The sequence below is a fragment of the Gossypium raimondii genome, chromosome 5 (genome assembly GCF_025698545.1).
Source record: "Gossypium raimondii isolate GPD5lz chromosome 5, ASM2569854v1, whole genome shotgun sequence".
NCBI classification, from domain to species: domain Eukaryota; kingdom Viridiplantae; phylum Streptophyta; class Magnoliopsida; order Malvales; family Malvaceae; genus Gossypium; species Gossypium raimondii.
This window is the reverse complement of record NC_068569.1, coordinates 7,698,996-7,723,846: the sequence shown is the minus strand read 5'-3', so window position 1 is coordinate 7,723,846 and position 24,851 is coordinate 7,698,996. Positions and strand designations below refer to the sequence as shown.

Sequence of the window (24,851 nt, the reverse complement as noted above, 5' to 3'; positions counted from 1 at the left end):
GATATCAAACAAACAGACATTGAAAGAGAGACAAGCTTATGAAAGAGTGGAGAAAGTACGAAGAGAATTCAGATAAAATTAGCCTGCCTGGTGCTGCTGATGGTAACTGTTGAAAACACACACAGCAGGGAGCCAGTTCTACATAGGGTTGGAGGCGGAAGATATTCATGGAAACCAAATGTTAACTTCACTGACTGGGCAATTGATGAGCAGTTCTTTGTTGGTGGTTGGCTTTGTAAGTTCTTTCTTACCATCAACCTTCCATCAATTTTCTTTCTTTGAAATTAAAACTCCATTGTTAGTAGTGTAGACTTTGGATTCAACAAGCAGTTATATAGCGTTCTGCAAGTGAACGAGACAAGTTACACCAATTGCATTGAAGGGACGTTTTTAATCTCACCATGCCGAAACCATACCACTTCATAAGTGGCAGAGGCTACTGTTTCAAGAGAATGAAAGTCGCCATATTTGTCCGAAACTACCAACCATTTCCAATCACAAATGGTTCTCTGCTCAACAAAGTCAGCTCAGATTCAAATTTTCAAGCAAAGTTGATCCTCCTTGTTTTAATTTTGCAAGTATACTACTTTGAAAGCATTGCTTTTCTCTTCTTTTATATCCTGTTTTAATTTAAAATGTACGGTACTTTGAAATCAGAGCTCGTTTTATCTTCAACTCAACTAATGAAAAAAACTAGAAAAAGAAAACTTATAATCAAAAGAGCAAACCATAACCATATTTATCAAAGTATAAAACCAAACAGGTAAAAGCCACAAAAGCCACTGCAGAAGTGAGCTTTAGCTAGACAACCGTTCATAAGTTCAGATAACATACGAAACACCTAAGAGTGTTGCAACCCAAAAGTCTGAGACTACTTTGAAAAAGCAGCATAAATAGTTTTTGGTAGCCAAAATCCAAAAGCCCTATACAAAAAGATGGTTCAACGGTTTTCAGCAGAAGAACATGGAGCTGCTGACATTATCCTTCAACCTGGGAAGCTGAGGAACAGAAATTGCTCCCGGAGCAGTCACCCCACCATGGCTCGATGATGTCTCTGAAGCATCCTCAAACTTCATAAATTGCCCCAACTGTGAAGCTGCCAAATGAGCGTAGCAAATAGGGGCCACTGCATCAAAAAAGGAAAACCCAAAGCAAAGATCAGAAACAATGCACTTAAGAAATGAAACTACAAAATTATGCATCAAAAACGGAAAACCCAAAGCAAAGATCAGAAACAATACTTATACTTACCAACAGATATGGCTGTGGTGCTCCTTTGATACCTGCAACAGACAGAATACAAAGATTGTGACAGTGAAAACAGCTTAAACTATTTGTAAAAAAATAAGTTGTTTCTGTACGCTTGTTTCTGTACTTACACGTAGGATAGAGAATGAACAAGCTCCTGCAGATCATCAGCTGAAAACCCAACCTGGTCTAAGAGAACATGATAGTGGGTCGGCCTTGTGGTCCCCTGAACGGCAAACACAAATCATATAATGTGTTATCAATGACTGCAAAATTGAGACAGCTGTATTATCAATCATCAATTAACAGAAACAAAAATAAGTGAACTTACTATCATTCCAGCATGAGCACAAAGGTAAAAATCATTGTTCTTCGGATGGCATACTTTGTTGTCAATGACAGTACCTGCACAATAAAAAAAATACAAGCTTTAACCACTACAACAGTGGTCCTGCCTGACATTTATTAAAGAATGGGTAAGCCTAACCAGGTAGCACATTGTCAGGAGATCCCTGCTGGAAAAACTTGGTATGATGGTTTTTTTGTGCAACAATAACCACAAACTTAGGGTTCCAATTCTCGTCAAGGAACTTGCAAGCCTATTACAGTAGAAATGTATTATCCAAATGATAAAGATCTTGAGGTAACATTTTAGAACTACCAAAATAACTTCGCTGTGAATAAATTTAAGAACAATGAAATTTTCAGTTCAAATGATTGAAAGGAACTACTGCATACCTCAATAACTTGATCAAGTTCTTTGTTCAAAACTTGATTGAACTGAGACTCGCTAACCCCATCCCTAATTTAAACCAAGTAATGAGCAAGTAATAAACTTCAGCACAAGCATATCAGTGAAACTCAACAGAAACTGCAATTTAACCACAAACTAGCTCACAAGAAATAACAAACAAGAGACATGGCAGTGCACAAAAATCAAGATAGATAAGCAATAGAAAATCCGGAAAAACAGCAAAATCTATACGCTTGATATTCCTAATAAAGCATTCTTCAGCATATATATTGTCATTTTTGAAGTGCGAGACAAAAAATCTTAAAAAGTAAAACCTGAAAATAATGATCTGATCAGGCTTCCTCTTCCCTGAACTTGTATAGAAGTCTAAGAGAGCTTCCCTGAAATAAAAGAAAAGCATGTTAGCTATGCAAACATATACAATATTCTTATTACAACCCAATCCATACCAAACTCCAACTGGAAACAAGAGAAGGATTAAAGATTAGAAAAGGATACAAAAACATAAATATTTTGCAAAAAAATAAAAACTAGTCGTTCAAGTTTTTCTTGAAAAATATTTATCCCTTCAGAAGCCAAAGAACTATATGATTCAAACGCACCTCATGATACCCTCATCCACTTTGTCAGAAACTGGTTTGAAAAGAGAATCTACCATTTCAAGCTTCGGAGACTGTGTACGGACTGATGCCCTATAGCGGGAAATCAATGGCCATTGCCTGGAGCTAACCACCTACAATTAAATGCAATTAAAAGAACTCGCAGAATTTGAATATCAGAAAGACTGCACAATTAAGCCTCTATGACTTCCATTATTAATTCAATAGACGGAAGCAAAAGAAATTCAATAATAAGAAACAAGATCTCTACCGCAGCTATTGACGGCACATCAGACTGCCCAGGAGAGCCATGAGATACATCCATTCCAAGGATGATAGTTGGAACCTTTGAAATCATAGGGATTGAAGGTGTTTGCTCAATAGTTAGCATTGAATTAAGACCTCCAAGCTGTGAGAAAATAAAAAGATAAGACATTACCAGATTTACATAGTAAGAGGAAGATACAGCTACTGATATAATTACAGAAGTTAGAACTGCAACAATAAAAATAGCTTAAAGCAATAAGAACCCATTTGATAGGAACAGTAAACAAACCTTAGCATTGATCTTCAGAAGAAGATTTGTAAGGTATTGATCATTCACCCTAGCTGGTGCCATACACTGAGTCACGATGCCATACTCAGAAAGATTCTTCCGCTTCCATGGCCCTTGAAAATTTTAATGAACTTTATATGCAAGTAATACACTTCAAGATAAACATGCAGACAAAATGTATGAAAAGAGAGATTCCGCCAACCATAAAGATCAGAGTTTTTCCTATCAGGAAGCAGACAAAGAAGGAACTGCGGAGCTCCAGGAAGTTTAGATTGTATCTGTTCAAACATTTTTTCAACTCTAACCACGGGTGAAAGGCGTCTATTCTGGTTCATCTCATTGAATATATCAAATGGGGGATCAATACGCTGAAAAAGAGAGAACAGAAAGAACTTTAGCCAACAAGTTGAATTTTATAGCTATTCCTATGCCAACAAGCAAACCATAACAGAAATAAAAAAGTGGATGCTGACTTACAATTCCTTTCATTTCTCCACAACGAATCAAATCCCTTGCAATGTTGTTTGGATCACAACGAGGAGCCGAGAAGTTCACAACAGCCCATCTTTCAATCCTAGATGGCTCCACCAATTTCTATGAAAGCATACATAAACTCTTAAAGAAATAAATGGATAAAACAAATACAGGATAGAAGGCTGAAAAATCAAAAAGAGCAATGACCTTGTTGTTAAAATTCCAACGCCCATTCCTTGGAAAGAAATCTTCACCGTTGCCGACTCTTAACTGTAATCAAGAGAACTCAATTAGCAGGAAGATCTAATATAAAAAGAAAGTCTAAACAACTAACACAAATGATTGTTCTATCAAGGAACAATACACGGACATTATTCACCTACCCTTGGTGCTGGCAGAATACGTCCATCCACTTGGGTGAAATTAGAGTTTATATTAACACCACAAGATTTCAGCATTGGTTCAGCACCATAATTACTGGTACGTAAAACCTGCAAATAAATTTTCAACACTTGTGTCACTTAAATTTTGGCATAAGTGAAACAACGCAATTCAAAAGCTTCAAAAAAAGACCTACATTAGACAAAACATTCATCCTTTCTTGAGGCTTCTGCCTCGATTTTTCAACCAGGGAAGCTCTTTGGAAAGTGGATAGTGCCTTAGTGTAGCGTTGCAAAGACACCAAAGAGCAAAGCTGCATTATTGCCACAGGTGAACAACAAACAGTAGACAAGAATTAGTTACAAAACTTTTCTAATTTAACAAATTGAAAACAAATCAGTGCAGGAAATAACCTCAATAGGAATATATGTTGGCCTCTTAGGCTTCCCAACATTAATACATGGCAAATCAGCAGAATAACGCAACTGTATGTTGCGATGGTTAACAAAATAATCATAAATAGTAATCTCCAGTGTCTCAGCTTCACCATTTTCATTTTTGGTATTTTTCTGCTTCATTGAGAACCTACAACATGGGAACAGTAACTCATCAAAAACAAATAATTACTCACAAGATGCAAGCAGCAAGCTCAGAATAAAATAGTCAATTAGCATAAATCAACCAAAAGGGAGTGAAATAAAATTTGGAAGCCATACAACTGATCCTTGCACAGTTGTTCACTCAAGCCAGTAATCTTGTACTCTTGATTAGACGGACTAACTTTAATCCTCAGATTCTTCAGCACCCGTTTTGCCTATTCAGGATTTTCCAGCAATTTCAAAATAAAATTTAATAATTGATACAAAGGAAATCAAACTACATTTACAAAAATAACAGTTATTTATTACCTTGTTCCAGTCAAGAGAGTAAGGATCTCTAGCATTCTGATTTGCAAGTAAAAAATCAACTACCGGACCAGGTTGAATTATCATGGTAGTTGATACATCTGACAAAGATAAAATATAAGAGTTATTAATCAATAACCACAGCACAAAATGCAGAAGTACTGACAGAGCGAGAGAGAGAGAGAGAGGATTCCAAACCGATATTTAGTGAAAGGCCTCCTTGAGTGGCTCTGAAACTTGAATGGAAACCTCTACAGCCAAGGACACCTCCTCCAATGTCTGTGAAGTTGTTCTGATTATCTTGAAAGAAAGATTGGCGAACAAGTAGGCATCCCCTGAGAAAGAGTAGGTAATGTCAAGATTAACATGATACCTAGGACCAAAATTCAATATTTCAAAAAAAAAGTAAACATGCAGACACATATTTTAACTCACTGTTTCGCAGCATGCTGCCTTAAAATGATATCCAGCACCCTCAGTGCTTCTTGAGAGTTTTCAGATTCCTGCCCACGCAGAGCATTTTGAATTGCTTGCATGGGTATCTTCGCAGCATAGCTAATCTCCACTTTAAAGGTCTTTGAATGATACGGTCTTCTTAATCTCTTTCTTTCACGCCCATTTGGGCTGTCCTGGCCATCAGGGCTTGCATTTCCATTGTTTCTATACATGATAGCACTCCCAAGTTAGAGCTGACATAACAATGACTTGGGGCAGTATAGATACTAAAAATTAAAAGTGCATTTCTACCTGGTAGGTGCAACATCCTCAAGTACAACAGTAAACTCAAGCTTGTTGTTTGGTAGCGGACCTATAGTAAATAAACTTTTTTCACCATCATAGGCAAAATTCTTTCCATCCAAATCATTTTTGTAGGTCTCATGCACTCTGTCAATCACTTTCCTTCCAACACCCTTACCATCCACAGGGCGACCATCTTCATATGAAAGAGAAACCTGTTGAACCGAATACAAAGTACTTCCCCAATTATGAATGTTTTCCAAGCAACAACTGACAAAAAATAGAAACAAAAGCATAGAGAGAAGAAATCCAATCACGTACGCTGTAATGGTAGAAGTGTCCATCAGTACTCCCCACGCTCACTTTGAAGTGATTGGTGAGTATAGTTACCTTCTGCCCTTTAGTTCCAACACCACGCCTTGCCATAGGGTGTCGTACAATCTTCTTCGCATCCGATTCTGCTTTGATCGGAACAACATCAGGAGGCACAGGTGGCGGAGGAGGCAGGGATTCCAGCGCTGCCCCATTTCCCTCTTGCTCAAACGAATCCATACCCTAACCAACATGAAAATAAATATTAGCAAGTATAAAGAAAATTTTCTTCTCACGAAACGTTCAACAAGGAAAAACAACATGCATGCACAGGAAAGGCATGTGTACTAAACAAACGATAAACAAATACAACATGACCTGAAAAATCAGAGGACCTATTACCAAAAAGATTATATATTTATATATATAGGAGTATCAACAGTCAAAAATAGAGAAAGATGAACACAAATGGTATAGATGGACAAAGATTCCCTTCTTCAGAGTACACAATATGGGAACGTTTAATATGAACTTGAACTCAGGTACACTATGACGGCATTTTAATGTATGCACAAATATAAAAGGCTATAACAAAGTGGACAAATATACTGATTTTGCATAAAAATCATAACTTTAACCAGATATACATCAGCATTGTAGGACTCAAAGCAGATATGCAGAAAAGCTAATACCTTTAGCACACCAAGAGACAGCAAAGGCTAGAAATTGCAAAGGAAGAGTAAATAAAGAGAGTAAGAACTTGTAAACATGGTTTAAAACCACCTAAAAAAACTAAACAGCTTTTAGAAGTTTGGTCAAAACTCTGAAGAGTGACAAGAAAATACTTTTTTAAACCATAAAAAAAACAAAATATAAATAATATAAAAAAAGTTAACGAAAAGCTACTGAAGTGACAAAACATGCTTACGCTGCCTAAAAACTACAGCATTCTACAGTTTTTTAAAAAAATAGAGAAGAAAAACAAAAAACATCAACCAAAAAAAAAACGTAAACTTTAACAGAAAAAAAAATCCATGAACAAAAACAGGAAGAAGGAACCCAGATCATACTTAAAAAGGAAGAAAAACCTTTAAAAATCACACGCACTGTAGCAGCATTGCGAAGAACAAAGCCCAAAAATCTCCAAAAAAAAACTCTAAAAAAAACCTCAAAGAACCATGAAAAAAAAAGCAAAGAAAAAAAATCCAAAATAAAAAGGTTTCAGAGGAAATACCTGAAATCCGGAGAGAAAAAACAAAAAAAAATTGAAACAAGAAACCCTAAGGAACTCAAAGAGACAGCAAAATTCTACGACCCTCTTTCTCTTCTTTTTTAGCTCACTCCCTCTCCCTCTAAATACTAAAAGGCTGAGAGAGACTAAAATACACAAGTGACCAACGCTTCTTCTGTCCCTCTATTAGTGGTTACCGTCTCCTCTGCTTCGCGGTCTTACACGATTACCATACTCTACCACATCTCCACCGTCCACTCTCTCACTTTTAGATCAATAAGAATTAAAACTATATTTAGATAAATTAAATCGGAGCAATATTATACCAAAAAAAAAAAAAACACTTTGCCCTTTCTTTTAGAAAAAGACTACTAAGTTTACCATTGTTAATGAGTTTTATTCCTATTTTTCTCGCATATTAATTTCATTAACCAAAATTTATAAAAACAATTTATATGTTATTAAATGCCTAGATATCTTATAATAGGAATCATACCACATGAAATATATGAATTAAAAGGAAAGTCAAACAAAAATCTCTCTTTTTATCTCGTATTTTATTGATTTATTATCAACATTGCATTTATAATATGTTAATCTTCCTAAATTAGAAAATCCCTTTATTAATTTTTTAATAATATAAAATGCAAGATAAAATAGCATTAACCTTTTAGGGGAAACGTTACAGAAATAATTTTTTAATTAATGTATTGCCTTTTTATGCTCAATAATGTGAGAAGGAAAATCTGATATAATATTTTCGACTTTTTTCGATTTCTGTTTATAAAAAATTGAATTTCGTTGCAGTGAGTGTATCATCAAAGACGTGGATTTAGACGAACATACAGCGTTAGATCAAGTATTGACGGCTTTGATTTGATCTTGTTGATTGGTGAGATTGCTTGCATACGATCACTTGGGGGTAAAAAGGGAAAAGTAGTGTGGGGACCACGTAGTTATGGTGAGGAGTTTAAATGTGATAGTGGATATGGCTGTGACACAATTTGGATGACACGTGCGGATGATATTAGAATTTTATACATTTGTTTTAATCAATAATTTCTGGGATTTTAGGAAATTAGGTACGTTGTAATTATCCTACACGAATTTTTTTATTTCCAAATTTATCCTGTACGAACTACGATAGCTTTTTTAGAGGAGTTTAATGGTTTTAAATTTTAAATATTTAATAATTCTATTAATCCAAAAATTATTAAAAGTATCTTTTTCTATATCATCATTTATTTATTTTTATTGAATTTATCATTTATTATTGATGATTATATCAAAAACAAATAGCACCAGCTTCCACTGCATGCAACACCTATTTTTAACAAAGAATATCATTAGGTATTGTGTGTACGGGTGAGTAAAATTGATTAGATTAGAAAATTTTGAATTTTAAGTCAATCAAATCAATTATTTTATTCAACTTGAATAAGTAATTTAAGTTTCGAGTTCGAATAATTTGAATAATAGATCGGTGTAAATATTTCTTTGGTTCATCTCAATTTTGAAAATGAACAAATTGGTCTCTCTCAATAAAAATTATAAAATGATTTTAAAATTCAAATTATTTATAAAACCCAAATTTTATATTTTAAAATTTTTATAATAATTTTAAAAAATTAAAGAATATATATAAAGAAAGTTAAACTTTTAAAATTTTCTAAAGTAATAATTTTAAAATCTAACTAAATTCAAGTTTATTATACTAAAGTATCTTATTTTTGTTATTATTTTATTTAAAAAATTCAAATACACAAATTAAATTTTTTTAAACTCTACTTGAAGAGTGACATTATGGAGGTTAAAAGAAAAAATCAACACATGTGGTTGCTTTATTGTTGACTAAACTTCATATGAAAAAGAAATATAGACATTTACAAATTTAAAATACAATATAAAAACACATAAATTAAAAAAAAAACAAATCTACCTGAAGAGTGACAATATAGTTGGCAATTTAGGGTATGGTAAAATCAACACCAATGATTATTTTATTATTGACTAAATTTCATATGAAACAGTTAATTCTAAAAGTAATATATCTTATAAAATTAAGCTCTAAACCAAAAAAGTGATTAGTATTCAAATAAAATAAAAACTTAGATATAAATAATTGATTAAAATAAAAATTTAAACAATAATAATAAATAATTAGAATTTGATAATAGTTGAAAGATACCGATTTATCAATAACATATTATTCATCTTGACATATACACACATATCAATATTATAACCCAATATTGCAAAAGCATAAGCAAATTCTTTACATATGTATACACAAATAAAGACCTTCAAGAGAAACCAAAAGACACTAAAATGTAAGTCAAAAATTTAAAATTTTATTTTGATGTAAATTAAAATCATTTACTCAACAATAAAACAATACTAATTAAAATATATAACACAATTAAATAATAATTAGTGATATAATAAAATTTCATAAATTATTTAATATACCTGGAATATCAAGAACACCCTTAATATGTTTTGAAATATCAAGAGTACTCTTATTCACTCCAATGGCTTGAAAAATAATTGAAAATATATAATACAGAGAGAGATTATTAAAAGGAAAAAAACAATTAATTACCAAAAATGAAAATTTTGGACATTAAATAACAAATAAACCACGAATAATTAAAATGAAATACTAAATTTTAAATTAACTTTGTGTAAATGAAGTTAAAATTTTAAAGTTTAATCTTTAAATAGGGATAAATTTTAGAATTATACATGAATTTTGATTTAATGTATAATTTTATACATGAACTTTAATTTGGTGTAATTATACACATGAAACTCTAATTGTGGCTCAAATGCATACTTTAAACTTTAATTTTAATTTAACCATACACATTTAAAGAAACAAATGCATCAATTTATTTCTATATTAGATAAATATAATTATTTATGTATGCAATATATAAATATAAAATGATATTATATCAATAATTGTGTTAATAATTTACAAGAATTGAGTCAAATCAAAACTTTATGTATAAAATTACACAAAACCTAATTTCATGTATATAATTGTACATTAAACCACAATTCATGTATAGTTTTATATTTATCCTTTTAAATAAAACTAATATTTTTATAGTAAATCATTTTGACATATTACCATTTATTAATTTTATTTATATTTTTGCATGAGCGGAATTAAATTGATAAATAATTTTATGAACTAATTTAAAAGAATGTTAATATAAATATCTACAATGCTCTATTAACTCTTAATGGCTGCTTTAGGAGTTGAAAATATATTATATATAGATATAAGATTAAATATTTAGAATTACCTTAAAAACATTTACAATTAAAGCATTAAAATTTATTAAATTAATATGTTTAACAATAAAATATAAAACTCTTCATATTTTCAACTTTAAAGAAATTCAATTTAACTTATTGCTTGCACACATGCATATAAAATAAATAATTTGTTAGAAAAATAAAATGTAAAAGCTGATGAAAGTTTTAATAATAAATATGATATTTAAAATACAATTAATTCAAATAAATACCAAAGTAACTTCTACCAAATTTTAAAAACGCAAATAATTAAAATATAACAATAATTAATAATAAAGATTATGTAATTTAATTAGTTATTTAGTAGGTAAAGTTTATAGTAAATTATCTCTCATCGATAAAATTTTAAATTATTCAAACGAAAACCGTAAAAGAAACATATAATTATATTTAATAATATATATTCTAAATTTGAAATACTATTACTATTATATAAAACAACTTTTAAACTTAAATCTTTCATGGACATGTTTGGAAGGAAAGCCATTGTTTAATTGGATTTGAGTATAATTAGTGATTCTTCAGTACCCACTAATTATAGTGATTATCCAACACATGCCACATACACGTAACTAGAAGTAATTATATCAATATCAATTTATACAAATAATTACATTAAAATTTAATTATTACATGACTTTTTAAATGCACAGTGATATTAAAAATACAAATATTTAGTTTATTGGTTATGGATATTTTACCCACGTTGCGAGGTCGAGTTATAATTTGTGTGCGAGAGATGCCCTTACTAAAAAGAGCAAGAGGCATACAAAAAATATACATTCAATTGTTATGGTTACTACCCATGTTTTGCGTTGGGGTAGTTATTTATTTATTTTACTAAATTATTGAGTAAAAAATTAAAAGTTTTTGTACTATTTGTATATTTGGGTTTAATCCTTATATTTCTATTTTTAAGAATTTAGTCATTCTACCTTTCAAATTTAATAATTTAAGTCCATTTGTTAATAATATTAACTTTTTCTATTAAATTTGTTGGTATGACATTTGAAATTAAAAAAACTCATTTAATATACATGTAACAAATAATGACATTATAATGGACTTTGTAACTTCACTATTTAGTCTTTTTCACCACTAACTTCAAAATCTATCAAATTAACCCTAATATTTCAAGTACTCAACAATAGCAATATCTAAAATCTTAAACAATACTAAAGTTTATAGCATGGGTCTAGTAATTCTAAATACCGAAACTCCAAAAACATAAATTTTACAAAATAATAAACTAAATTGACTAACCAATTTTAGATTTGAACTCCAAACCCCTAGGTCGTACGTGTTCTTCTTTTTCTTTTCTTTCTTTCTAATCTGCATGCAATCGTGTCTTTCCTTTTGCTTTTATTATTATAACTATTATTATTATAACATGTATATATATGCATTAAATTAACATAATATATCATGAATGCCACATTATGACCGTCCACTTAGAAGAGCAACGCTATAATGGCTACTTTAGCCCATTTAATTTAATTTATTTTAATTTATAATTCAACTTTTAATACCTATGCGATTTAGTCACTATACTTTAATAACTCTTAATTTCATGAAAATTACTTATCAAAATTTTAATTCGCTACTAAACTAACATCGTAAATATTTAATAAAAATATTTACAAGTTCGTTTTATGGGAACGGAGTCCCGAGCTTCACTTTCTAACACCCCTGACTATTGGGTTGTTACAAGTTGTAGTATGCTCAAAGTTCTTGTACTCTTTGTATATTTGGAGTTTAATCCTTATACTTCTATTTTCAAGGATTTAGTCCCTCTACTTTTCAAATCTAATAATTTAAGTCCATTTCTTAACATTGTTAAAATTTTTCTATTAAATTTGTTGGTGTGACATTTGAAATTACAAAAAAATCTCACTTGATATACATGTAACAAATAATGACATTGTAATGGACTTGAATTTAATTAAAAATTTTAACAGTGTTAACAATTTTAAAATTTACATCACCATTTTTTAAGAATAAATTATTTAGACTAACTAAAGACATTATAAAAGTTAAGATACCAAATTATGTTAAAATTAAAGTATAAAGATTAAATTTCAAAGCGAGTGAAAATAGGGATTAAATCTAGAATTTAACTATTATTATAAATCTAAAAAAGTAGAGGATTAGAATTGATGTTTGGCCATTAGCTTCTTATGTAAAAAAAAAAAAAAAAAAAGAAGCAAATGATATTGCACAAGTGTCATTTAAAAAGTATATGGATTATAATTTATATTTGGCCATCACCTTCTCATGTAAAAAAAATGGGTAAACTACACCACAGGTCACCCAATCACGGGACATTTCATTTTTTGATCACTCAACTATAAATTTATTTATTTTTGTCACCCAATTATGAAAATTTTTAAATTGGTCACCTGAATAATCAATATTCTTTGGGTCCATTTTTGTTAATTGCACTAATGAAAGGGTGACATGGCAGCTGAAAAGTCAGTATAATAACAAATTTAGCCCTCAATTTTTACATATAATATTTATGTATTTTTATATGGTTTTAATTTTTTGGTCCATTTTCATTAATTTCATTAACGGAAGGATAGTGGAGGAGGATTTATTTATTTATTTAATATTAATATAATTATTAATACAAAATTTAAATGTATTATTATTTTTGAAAATATTTATGTAATTTTATATATTTCTTTGATTTTTAGAATTAGGATAAAATTGAGATTATTTGTAAATTTTGAAGGTTCATTTTTAAAATTATAACTAAATTGATATAATATGTAAGAGTCGAGAACTAAATTTGTTATTATACCGATTTTCAACTGCACCATCATCCTTCTGTTAATACAATTAACGAGAATGGGAAAAAATTCTCAATTAATTGGATGATTGAAAAAGAAATAAATCTATAATTGGATGGCGAATTTAAAAAATTATCGTTGAATTGAAAAAAAAGAAAATAATCCATAATTAGATGACTTGTAAGGAAGGCCTAAGTGGTATAGATATTGGAGTTTATCAGGTTAGGTTAAGAAAAAATTGTCTGTAAACGAGATTTAAACTCTGTATTTGTATTTGGCCCCCCCAAAAAAAAAGTAGTTGTAATGCGTGAAAGGTATGTTTCAACAGACCCATCTAAAACAAAACAGGTGATAGTTCTTGTGATGTGATCTTTCCTTTTATTCATGTGGGAAATATAATTAAATTGTTTGAAAGAATATAAATTTTAAATTATGAATTATTTTACTCTACCTTTTATTCTTAAATTTTGAATATTTTATTTTATTCCAAATAAATCATTTTATTTTATTATCTATCTATTATTTTCTACATTTTTATAGAATAAATTTTATCAAATAATTTTTATTTTAGATTATCAAATGTACATAAAGAATTAAATAATTTAAATTTTCATAGTTTATCAAATAAGGCCTAAGTTTGATATCAAAAGTAAATGATCAATTTCAATTAGGATCAGTTTGATATTTTATTAAAATCAATATTTTCAGTATTTAATAACAAATATTTAAAACCATAGGATACTTTTCAATAGAAAAACTTTGAAAGTGACAAGTAGATAAAAATTTCCAGTAGAAAAACATTGAAAGTGATAAGATAAATAGTATATTTTTTATTTTTAATTTTAATAGTTTATTTCATTTAAATTGCAAAACTTTTCACAATAATTTTCTTTAATTTTAATCTTTTAATATATTTCTTTTATAGTTTTGTGATAATTTCATATTTAACACTTGAGTTTTATTAAAAGGTTTAACTTTTTAAAGCATGCTGTTATTTAATAAATATAATTTATTTTATTTTAAAATGATAATATATCTAAATATTTGTGTTTTCTTTTTATTATTTACTTTTTATATTTTAATGAAAATTATATTAATATAATAAAATATTAATTTTAATTATAAATATTGAAATCTTAAGTTACACCTAATTTAATGTTCACTATCCTAATTTTTCTAATCTAATCTATACATATTATAACAGGTTTCATGAGAATTTTGCTGTTCTTAGTATGACATATAATTTAGCCACGTGTTAAATTTGTTTTAATTTTCGCTGAAATTTTATTCCTTAAAATGACTTCATTACCGTTTGAAAAGAATCGCAAAAAAAAGGAAAATCATCTTGGTGAGCAAAATTTAATTTAATTTGATAAAATTGACACAAATTTTAATTTTGAATTAAGTAATTTGAGTTAATCGAGTTATTTGAATTAATTTAAATAAATTTTCGGTTTAACTCAATTGAGTTATCCAAAATTTAAATAAAAAAGATAAAACTATGTCGTTTTAACAAATATTTACTCAAAAGGCAAAACTATTATATTAATTATGTAGTTAAATAATATTGTACTTCGTCTACTAGTTAAATAATCAGTCTATATAAATGCAACATTGAGTATAAATAATATGATTTGTTAACTTGATTCGACTTTACTCGTTTGATTAGATTCAATTCAAAAAAAGAATAAATTAAGTTTGAGTGCTAAAATAAAATTTATCAACTCGACTGTGAACTGATTTTAAAAAATTAATCGAAAGGCTGGCTGTATGTTTTTTTTTCCCCGGAAATTGCTGCAATGCCAATCTTGGAACATGGGCTTGAATTGTGATGCGAGACCAAAATAAACTTACAAGTGCTGATTTATCTCAGGACCACTTAAAATGGGCTCCTTGAAAATTATTTCATGAACCTTATTTGCACCCATGTCCATGTGATTCATATTCACTTACCATTACCTTTGAATTCGTTTCGACTTCATTTCTACTTAAAGAACTAAACTACCAAAAACACCTCCCAAATTTATAAATCAAACCCATTTTATATTTCTTCTGTACTACTTTATTATTTAATTTCTACCCAAACAAGGAGCACATTTCCTCTGCCTTTACATCTGCTTCATAAATTTCATTCCTCCTGCTTTCAAATCAAATTTCACTGCTCCATCTATAATATATATTTATTTATTTTTAATTGTTTGATAGGGTTTTGTTCACAAGAGCGAAGAAAATTATTTTGAGATTCAAATTAAATTGTATATTTTATAATAATAATATGATTTCATCATTTTAATAATTTATATTTTTATAATTTTTAAAAAATTAAAGAAAAATTTTATCATTTTTAAAAAGTTAATGTGCGATATTGTTGTTATTAATTTAAAATTTTATAAATTATAAAAAACTTAAATAATTTTTTTTTATTTTAAGGGGTCAAGGCCCCCTAGATCCACCCTGCTATTCACTCATTTGTTTGTCCCTTAAATACAAGAGAGATTTTATCGACTGATACAAGAGCTTTGATGGGAGATTTTCACAATACCATTTCCTTTCATTTAATTTAGGGTTTAAAACTATTCATTATATCGAATTTCGACTCTTATTCACTTGTAATATTATTTTATTAAAACTTTTCATTGAAAAAAATTTAAGACAAATTAAAGGTAAAGGATTATGTGGTAAAATATATAAAGACTTATTTAAAGACATTTTTATTAAATTGGAATGGAAATAATTATTGCAATGGTTTCATGTGTTGGGAAAATGAGGAAATTCTTCATTGAAGTCTATGATTTTGTTCCAAGTTTGAAACCAATTTGAACTCTACTGTCTTCATTTTTCTTTCTTAGATTCTTCCCCCAATTATGAATTGGCCCACCTAATTTATTTTACCACCCACACCCATTCATTATACTTCCATTACATCAAAAGTACTAATTAACTTTGATTTACACTTTTTCTTAACACAATCAAGTATATATTCTTACTTTGTTTTCTTTTACTTCATATTTTGTGCTGGGTTAATTATTTTTTATGTTAAATTACAATCTAAGCCTTTATATGCATTGCACATTTAGAATCTATCATTTACTTTTATTTTCGGAGCTTAGTTCCTTTACTTTTCAAATTTATAAATCTAGGTTTAGTTGTCATTAATATTAAAATTTTATATTAAATTTCCTGAAGTGACACTTTAAAACAAAAGTGTAGTTATGTAACCATAAAACTAATATTGAATATATTGATTATGTTTTTTTCTTAAAACACCTATTCAAATTTATCGTGACATAATAATTTTGTTTTGTTGTAGTGTTCTTAAGAAAAATTACGTCAACATTTGATTGAAACAATTAATGATATTAATTATTTCGACTAACTAGTGATGCTATAAAATAGATGAACCAAATTATATAAAAATTAAAACATATAGATTAAATCTCAAGTTTCAACATAATATAAGAGGTAAATTTAAAATTTGATAATTGTCTTATAATGTAATAGAAAAAAAAACAAAGAGCAAAGCAAACTCAAATGAAATGATAAGTCATGAAGTTTTTAAGACTCTTAATGCACTCAAATTCAAGGGCGAAGCCAGAAAATTTGTTTAGGTGAGCCGAAATTAAATTATAATTTTTACTGTAATAAAAATGTAATTTTTAAAGGATTAAATAAAAAATTTATCATTTTTAGGAGGTCAAAGTGTAATTTTACCTTTACTAACATAAATTTTTAAAAATTTTAATGGGTCAAAATAAAAAATTTTCTATTTTTAGGGGGCCGGGTCTCTGCTAGCCCCTTAAATTCGCCCTTGCTCAAAGTATATGTAACTATATAATATTTTAATAAAAAATAATGGTATTAACTATTTAGACTAAATAACATTATAACAATATAAAAATTATATTATATTAAAAGTTACAGAAATTAAATTACAAGTTTAGTCAGATTAATACTGAATTTAACCACTAATCTATAATGAAAAAGTAAAAAGAGAAAAGAGCGAGAGACCACGTGTAAGCAAAGAATGTTTTTGACCTTCATTTTACATATTCGAACATTGCTTAATTAATTTCATTTTCAAAATAGACAAATTAAAGCACAACACTATAAAACAAGAACACATATACGTGTGTGTTTTACAGAATAAATATATGTTTTAAACTTTATTAGTTTTTACACACGAAGATAATTATATAATAACTTTACAAGATAATGTTAAAATAATTAAATATTAGTTGAGATGATAAAATTAGAGTAAAGATATAATATTTTGGTTTTGAATTTTTTTATGTGTATGTGTTTTATATTGCTCAGTAAAAATATTGTGCTTTTAGTAAATTCATAATTGAATTTATGACTCGATTAATAGTAACACTATCTCAATAATAATATTAAATAATTATATTGATATAATATGAAACATGATTAGACAAAATTTATCAAATTTTATATAAATATAAAATATGTAAAAAAAGGTTTATGATTTAATAAAATATACCAACACAGTAAAATTTTTATATGATATCTATCTAAAATTGTTATGCTTCATTTGGATTTAAACGTTCCTTCTAAGTGACACGATTTGGGCACTTTATGGGTCAAATGTGTTGCAGCAAGTAGTTTGGATGGCATGATGGAGTTCATTTCCATCGCACCGACTGCAGCTTTATTCATCGGACCCCCACTGCTATTTTTTTTCCCCTTTTATATCCTTGCTCCCTATGTTATCTTGTCCCCTCACATTCACATTCTTTGGTTATTTTACATTAAAAAATTTAAACACCTTAAACAATCTTATTAATTTAAAAATAAATTAATATGTTATTACCAATGCATAACAACATATATTTATTTAACTTTTTAACTATTTTCATTTAAAGGTTTTAAATTATTTATTTTACTGCAATAGTAAATTAATATATTAAACCCACCACTATCTAAATGGACCCTAATTATGGAAGGGAGTGGAACATATTCGAGAGGTATATGTATAGGGGACAATGTGGTGGAGCTGGTCAGATTCCTCAAAACCATTCCAACAACAAATATGTAGTCAACTGTGATACTCTTTTTGAAAGAAGTAATCTGTGATTTGAATTACTGAATATAGTATAAGTTGTATTTTTCTTTCAAATTGAAATCACAGATATATAAATTTAATCTCGACTTGATTATTTGGAAACTTCTGTCAGTCTAGCTAAACTAAATATCTAGATTTTGTAGGAATGAAATGCATATTTTAGTCTTGAGTTAAATTTATTTTTACTTATAAATATAAAAAGTAATTAGTTCTTTTTTAATTTCAATCAAGTTCCTCAATTAATTTGCATATAATTGAGTCATTGTCGATAATTAAAAATATCATTTAAACTTTTTATTACTAATTTCTATTTTTACTAGTTAAAATTAATAATGGACTAATCAAATAGCGACATGTGATATAATCTTTCAATGTCCTCATAAATAATTAAAAAACATAAAAAATATTAAAACAAAATTTTACATGAAATTATAAAATTGCAAATATATATATAAATATAAAACTTGTAAAGTAATTATAAAAATTCATAAAAACTTAAAAACAATAAAAATATTTAAAACTTATATAAACTATTAAAATTTATTTTAAAGAAATCATAAAAACTTATAGTGAATTACATCATTGGCTCAATGGGACACTTGTGTGGGTTTCAATTTGATTGGCATGATGTTTAAGGTTTGGTCCTAATATTCGTAAACCATTTTTCCCTTCCACAATTATAATATACTCGTTCATTTATTTTAAAATTTTATTAAAATATGTAAAAATATATTTTTAAAAGCTTATTAAAAATTCCAATGAATTAAAAAAAAAATATCATACTATAAAAATTATTAAAAAGAATTATTGGTTGGGTCCTTGCCTTTTTATTGACAATTTTTTTTATCTACAATATTTGAAGTACAATGTAATGGTTGGACCTTTAAAAGTTGAAAAGTGTTTGCTAAGTGTTGTACGCTGTAAATATTTTCAGTACGATTACATACTATAAAACAAAATATCATTATCTTACTATTGTAATGAGTATATGTCAGAATGAAATATTTTGACAAGTGTTCTTATTCTCTAATGATTGGTCGATGCTATGTGTTCATTATAATGGTAGAGGTTTAATTTTCAAATTAAGGAATCAATAAATGATTTTTTATAATTTATACATATTAATATTAAATATTTTAGAATATAAATTTTTTATACTTTTTAAGAATTTTATAAGTTTGTATGAATTTTTATAATTTTATATAATTTTATAAGCTCTTTCAATTTTAATCTCTCTGTTTTTTGAATTATAAGAATGGTTAAATTTGATTTTGATTTCTATCTATTTTAATTTTAACATAATTTGACATCTCAGTTTTATAACATCATTAGTTAGTCTAAATATTTTATTCTAATTAAAACGTTTATGTGTTACATGTATATCAAATGAATTTATTTTTAAAATTTCAAAATACCATACAAAGAAATTTAACAGTATTAATAAATAAATCTAAAATTTTAAATTTAGAAAATAGATAAACTAAATTCTCAAAAATAAAAACAATAAATTCAAATTGAAATATACAAAAGGAAAAGAAATTAAGTAAATTATAACCTTAAGAAATTACTCGAGCCAATCTCCAAATGCAATGAAAACCATAGTATTTTAAGTATGAGATTTTGACTTTAGACACCCACCTATATTAAAAGTTGGAAACTTACCTACCTAAAGTTATCCTTTTAACCTCAAATTTACTTAAAAACTTGACGTTTGATTTGGTTTCCGTTTTCCTTTGGTTAGACTTTGGTTGAAGACCCATTCAAAATGCAATTTAGGAGTTTTTCATGAACTAAAACTTCAATTTTTGCTAAAAATTTAACTCAAAATTTAAAATAAAAATTGAATATCTGCCGCTTCCTTTTTTTTTCTTTGAATGATTTATTTTTATAACTACAGTTTAAGCCATTTAATTTTAAAATACATAAACTATTAAAAAGTATAAAGGTTCCTCTAATAAGATTTATTATTTTAAATAGTTACTATTTATTCGAGAGATAAACTCCGTCAAATGCTTTGAGTTAGCAAAAGTAAAGATAAGGAAGTGGACGTAAGGTGACACGGGATTGTCCGGTCAACACAAGACTTTAGTGGTTGCACGTTATGTACGCAAAGTTGGCCGACGACAAAAATTAATCAATTTAGTCAAACCAAAGACCAACTCACCCCAAACCCAAATCCAACGTTTCCCTTTGGTTCCTTCTCCCACCGTCGCTAAATTCAAATGTTGCATTTAATTTTTATTTTATAAATTAATGATTTCAATGGATTCGATATTCTTTATTAATGCAAAATTGGCGACAGAGTGTGATTAGAAAACCAATGGCATATCCTTTTAAAATATTAAAAAAACATTAATATGTTCATATAAAGTTTCAAAACTAATAAACAAAATAATTCCAAATAGTGTTTTTAGGCTGATATTACTACTACTTAAAAGAAAAAAAGAACATAAAAATAGAGCCCATATTTTGCTCTGCCATTCCCAAAGCCGATTCTCTTTGGAAATTTGGTAGAAGAAGTGGTAGTGGGTAAGCATCTTTAAAAAAGCTTACTTTTTCCCCCTTCATTTCCATTCTCATCATTTTCTCTTTTGTTTTCCTCTTTTTCCAATATCATCAAAAACCGGCCCTAACAGAGCAGCTGAACCTAACATCATCATCATCCATGGCGGCACCGATCTGGCTATGGGCTTTCTCTGTAGCCCTAACTCTGGTTCCGTCTGTTTTTGGAAACTCTGAAGGAGATGCTCTTTACACGTTGAGAAAAAGTTTGACCGATCCAGATAACATACTCCAGAGCTGGGATCCGAACCTTGTTAATCCTTGTACTTGGTTTCACATCACTTGTAACCAAAATAATCGAGTCACTCGAGTGTATGCTGATTTCTCTTTCTCCTTTTCTTTTTAATTTATTTATCTTTTTTTACGTAAAAGAATTAAATTAAACTGATTTCTGGGACATGTAATAACATGTTGGTTTCCTTGTTTGATCGTTTGCGAATTGGTAACTTAAAATAATTGAATTTAATGTCTATTTTGTAAAATGGATGCTGAGAAACTGTTGTATTATCTGAAGCTTGTAATTTTGGGGGTATATTTGCTCGGTTTAAATTGGGTTTGGATTAAGTTAATTGATTTATTTTTGTTTATCCCCCCCCCCCCACCTTTTTTTGAACGGGAAAAAGGGCAAATTCTCTAGAAAACTGTTGGATTGGGTGACCACTGTAAAAGGCAAATATGGAGCATGCTAAAGTATTTTTATCTGCAATAGTGATAGATTTGTCACAATAGTTCCCTTTATTGCAATAGTGATATCTTTTAATTGATGCTTTAGATCTTAAAATAGTGGTTTTATGCCTATGGTCGAGTTAGGATGTTATAAGCAGAATTGCTTCATAATTTCTTTAGCATATGCGTGTTTGAGTCTATGGAAGTAGCACAATTGCCTGCCTGAATAAGAACTATATATGTATGTTGATCTCCCTTTCCCTTTATTATGGAACATAAGATCTTCTTCTTGCCTGGTTGTTTAATTTTTTTGTCTATTCTTCAATTTGGATCATTAGATGTTTTTAGTGTTTGTTTTTACGGAAGTTAGGGTATCTACTGGTTTTGTGTATAATCTGCATGTCCCTTTGAGAAGAACAGGTTTGTGCTTTGTGACAAAAAATATACAAGTGGGTACTTTTTGCTGGTTTTGATGAAACAATTTTAGTTGTAGTTTTCAAATTAGAAAGAGGTTTATGTACGTTTGCATACTTATATGTTTTTTCTTTAGAGAATTACCTCCCTCTGAAATTATGGAATTTTGCCATGTCATCTCAATTGGTAATTTTTTAACTTTCTTTTTGCAGAGATTTAGGTAATTCTAACCTGTCTGGACATTTGGTACCTGAGCTTGGGAAGCTTGAGCATTTGCAGTATCTGTATGTTCTTTTCCCCTTTAACCTTTGTCCCATCCTGCCCCTAATATCTGGATTCTGGAGCTCCCAACATATTTGCATGTGTTTATTATCTGTGCATAATTTTTTCACTTGTTGATTATACATTGCCATGCATTAAAAACTTATAGTGGTGTATGGTATTTTGGTATAAACTGTTGATGCTGACATTGTTATTCACTTCTAGCTATTTCTCGGTCATGCAGGGAGCTTTACAAAAATAACATCCAGGGAACCATCCCAACTGAACTTGGGAACTTGAAGAGCCTCATTAGTTTGGACCTATATAACAACAACATCTCAGGGACCATTCCTCCTTCACTAGGGAAATTGAAGTCTCTTGTATTTTTGTGAGTTCTCTCGTCCAAATGTTAATCTCTTCATGCATAATTAGACCATGGCTTAAGTAAATTATGGCCATCAACTAACGGTTGTTATGTACTAATGTTCAAAGAGTGACCTGTGATTACACTATTTCTAGTTATTTCAACCCTCCCTTTTCTTTTGGTGTTTAGTTTATACATCTTTGTAACCTCAATTGTTAGTTTCTCACTCTTTCATTTTACAGACGGCTTAATGACAACAAATTAACTGGACCAATCCCTAGGGAACTTGCCGGTATTTCAAGCCTCAAAGTTGTGTAAGTATTGTGACTTTTAGAGTCTTAATTTTCATAAAAGACTCTTATATGGATTGTTTTGTGAAGCCTTAGACTTATGGTCTTTTAAACTTTACCTCTTTCATTCTAGTGACGTCTCAAACAATGACTTGTGTGGAACAATTCCTACCAGTGGACCATTTGAGCACATTCCTTTGAACAAGTAAGATTACACCTTCTCTCACTCTCTCTTTATTTCTTTCAATCTCTTCAAAATTCATGATCTGTTACTAGGATGTAATGATCTGTGCAACCCTTAAAACCTGCTTAAAGATTAAGCCGGATTTCTAACTCTTTTTTCATGCACACGTGGTACTAAAGTTAATTTTGTTGTTGAGATAAAACTATAAAGACCTTGACAGTCAAGAGTTACTCAAGGAATCTTTAAAAATCAAAACTAAATAGCTGCGTCATTTAAACCCTCTGGAAAAGATTAAGGTGAATTTGTAACCGGCATAGATAAGCTGAGGCATAGTCCTTGGCTGTGACTTTCTGCCCTTCTCTATGGTTCTGCTATCAGTCTTGGTTGTTAATGGACAGTTTTGCAGAAAGATCTTATGTGTTCTGATATCCTTTACACCATAGTGCACGGGGATGAGTCTTGGGCGAGTATAGCTTCTATAATTTTAAGTGTTTATTATCAATAATCTGCCTATAGGTTTCTACGTCATCTCTGCTTGAACTGGCTTTGATGGAAGCACAGTTTGATGGACCCTGTCATTGTGCTTGTCTCATTGAGTACATTGCTAATATTTATATTATTTAGATTCACCTGTACTTTTGTTTCTTTGCTGCCGGGGGTTAAGTTTATTAGCAGTTCTGTTTCTTTTGTTTTCCTTGTGCGAAGTCACTGATCTTCATTATTTTTCCATTGTATATAGCTTTGAGAAAAACCCTCGACTGGAAGGTCCTGAGCTGCTGGGGCTTGCAAGCTATGACACAAACTGCTCGTAAAGGACATGTTGACGCTATAAAGCTTCGAATTAGATATGAATCCGCATGGTTTGAAGTAATATGTAAATCTGTATACCAGCTCGACTGTATTAGCATCTGTAACTCAATTACCCTACTCCTAAAATGTTGAAGACGACTAGTATTGGTGAATGTAACGGTAGCGACAAGTTCCCTTGTGGTGTGCATCCTTGGTTTTCGTGGCACTATGGAATATATATACAAGAGTATCTTGACAAAAGAAAATATTTTTTCTGTTTCATGTACATATAATAATTTTCTTAAAAAATAAAGATAAATTATAACAAACTAGTAAAATCTTGATTTAATGTGTCATTTGATACATGAATTTTGATTAGGTTCAATTATACATATAAAATTTTGATTGTGATTTAAATTTAGGTTTGAAACTATAATTTTAATTTAATTATATGTATTTAAAGAAGTAAATATATCAATTTATTTTTATATTGGGTAAATATAATTATTTAAATATGTAATATATCAATAATTAAAAAATAATCATGTTTTGAGAAAAGAAAAAGTAATTTACTAAGTGGATGTTATTTTAGATTTTGTTTTTATTAAAATTTAAAACTTTTAAATATTTCTAATCAATTTTAGTATAGTAATTTTAATTTGAGTTATTCTATAATCGGCATAGTATTTTGACTCATGAATGAGTCACACTTATTATATATGGTATAGAAGAATATATGAATGTATATGTATATATATATATATGTATGTATAACATGAAAATGAAGTTCTTTCTTGAGTTAATCTAGAAAAGATTTATATTTAATTAACAGAAATTTTTATTTTTAATGTTTCGTGTTCATTTTATTATTTATGTTCGAATTCATGAATGTTCTTTCCAACAATATTTTTAAAATTTGAATCT

General features: G+C 28.8%; 2 protein-coding genes across 4 annotated transcripts; one reads left to right on the top strand and one right to left on the bottom strand.

The window, feature by feature from the left end:
- Window positions 1-708: 708 nt before the first annotated feature.
- Window positions 709-7,368, bottom strand: LOC105768316 (protein argonaute 4). 3 transcript variants are annotated; one of them, XM_012588189.2, is made up of 23 exons: window positions 7,202-7,368; window positions 5,977-6,210; window positions 5,665-5,870; window positions 5,353-5,577; window positions 5,116-5,252; window positions 4,921-5,018; window positions 4,729-4,826; window positions 4,426-4,597; window positions 4,209-4,325; window positions 4,015-4,122; window positions 3,839-3,901; window positions 3,635-3,751; window positions 3,360-3,525; window positions 3,158-3,270; window positions 2,873-3,010; window positions 2,605-2,735; window positions 2,317-2,382; window positions 1,987-2,050; window positions 1,736-1,847; window positions 1,580-1,653; window positions 1,380-1,474; window positions 1,252-1,283; window positions 709-1,126 (listed from the first exon to the last, which is right to left on the bottom strand). In XM_012588189.2, exons 2-23 carry the CDS (start codon window positions 6,205-6,207, stop codon window positions 951-953), a joined length of 2,739 nt encoding a protein of 912 aa, XP_012443643.1. In that variant the 5' UTR covers window positions 6,208-6,210; window positions 7,202-7,368; the 3' UTR covers window positions 709-950. The 3 variants fall into 3 exon arrangements, with proteins under 3 accessions (XP_012443643.1, XP_052487165.1, XP_052487164.1); XM_052631205.1 differs by lacking the exon at window positions 7,202-7,368 and adding an exon at window positions 7,056-7,075; XM_052631204.1 differs by lacking the exon at window positions 7,202-7,368 and adding an exon at window positions 7,038-7,059.
- A 13,399-nt stretch (window positions 7,369-20,767) lies between these two features.
- On the top strand, window positions 20,768-24,135 carry LOC105768050 (leucine-rich repeat protein 1). The gene is made up of 7 exons (XM_052631404.1): window positions 20,768-20,926; window positions 21,034-21,271; window positions 22,252-22,323; window positions 22,545-22,688; window positions 22,907-22,978; window positions 23,088-23,159; window positions 23,878-24,135. The coding sequence occupies exons 2-7, from the start codon at window positions 21,063-21,065 to the stop codon at window positions 23,948-23,950; spliced, it is 642 nt and encodes a 213-aa protein (XP_052487364.1). The 5' UTR covers window positions 20,768-20,926; window positions 21,034-21,062; the 3' UTR covers window positions 23,951-24,135.
- The last annotated feature ends 716 nt before the right edge of the window (window positions 24,136-24,851 follow it).

What these genes read in the sequence shown, in the direction of transcription:
- LOC105768316 (XM_012588189.2), bottom strand. Translation starts at nt 6,207, where the DNA reads ATGGATTCGTTTGAGCAAGAGGGAAATGGGGCAGCGCTGGAATCCCTG. An exon ending in GAGGATGTTGCACCTACCAG is followed by an intron (nt 5,578 to 5,664) that starts GTAGAAATGCAC and finishes TATCATGTATAG; the next exon opens with AAACAATGGAAATGCAAGCC. An exon ending in TCCTGACAATGTGCTACCTG is followed by an intron (nt 1,654 to 1,735) that starts GTTAGGCTTACC and finishes TTTATTGTGCAG; the next exon opens with GTACTGTCATTGACAACAAA.
- LOC105768050 (XM_052631404.1), top strand. Translation starts at nt 21,063, where the DNA reads ATGGCGGCACCGATCTGGCTATGGGCTTTCTCTGTAGCCCTAACTCTG. An exon ending in CTTGAGCATTTGCAGTATCT is followed by an intron (nt 22,324 to 22,544) that starts GTATGTTCTTTT and finishes TCGGTCATGCAG; the next exon opens with GGAGCTTTACAAAAATAACA. An exon ending in GAGCACATTCCTTTGAACAA is followed by an intron (nt 23,160 to 23,877) that starts GTAAGATTACAC and finishes CATTGTATATAG; the next exon opens with CTTTGAGAAAAACCCTCGAC.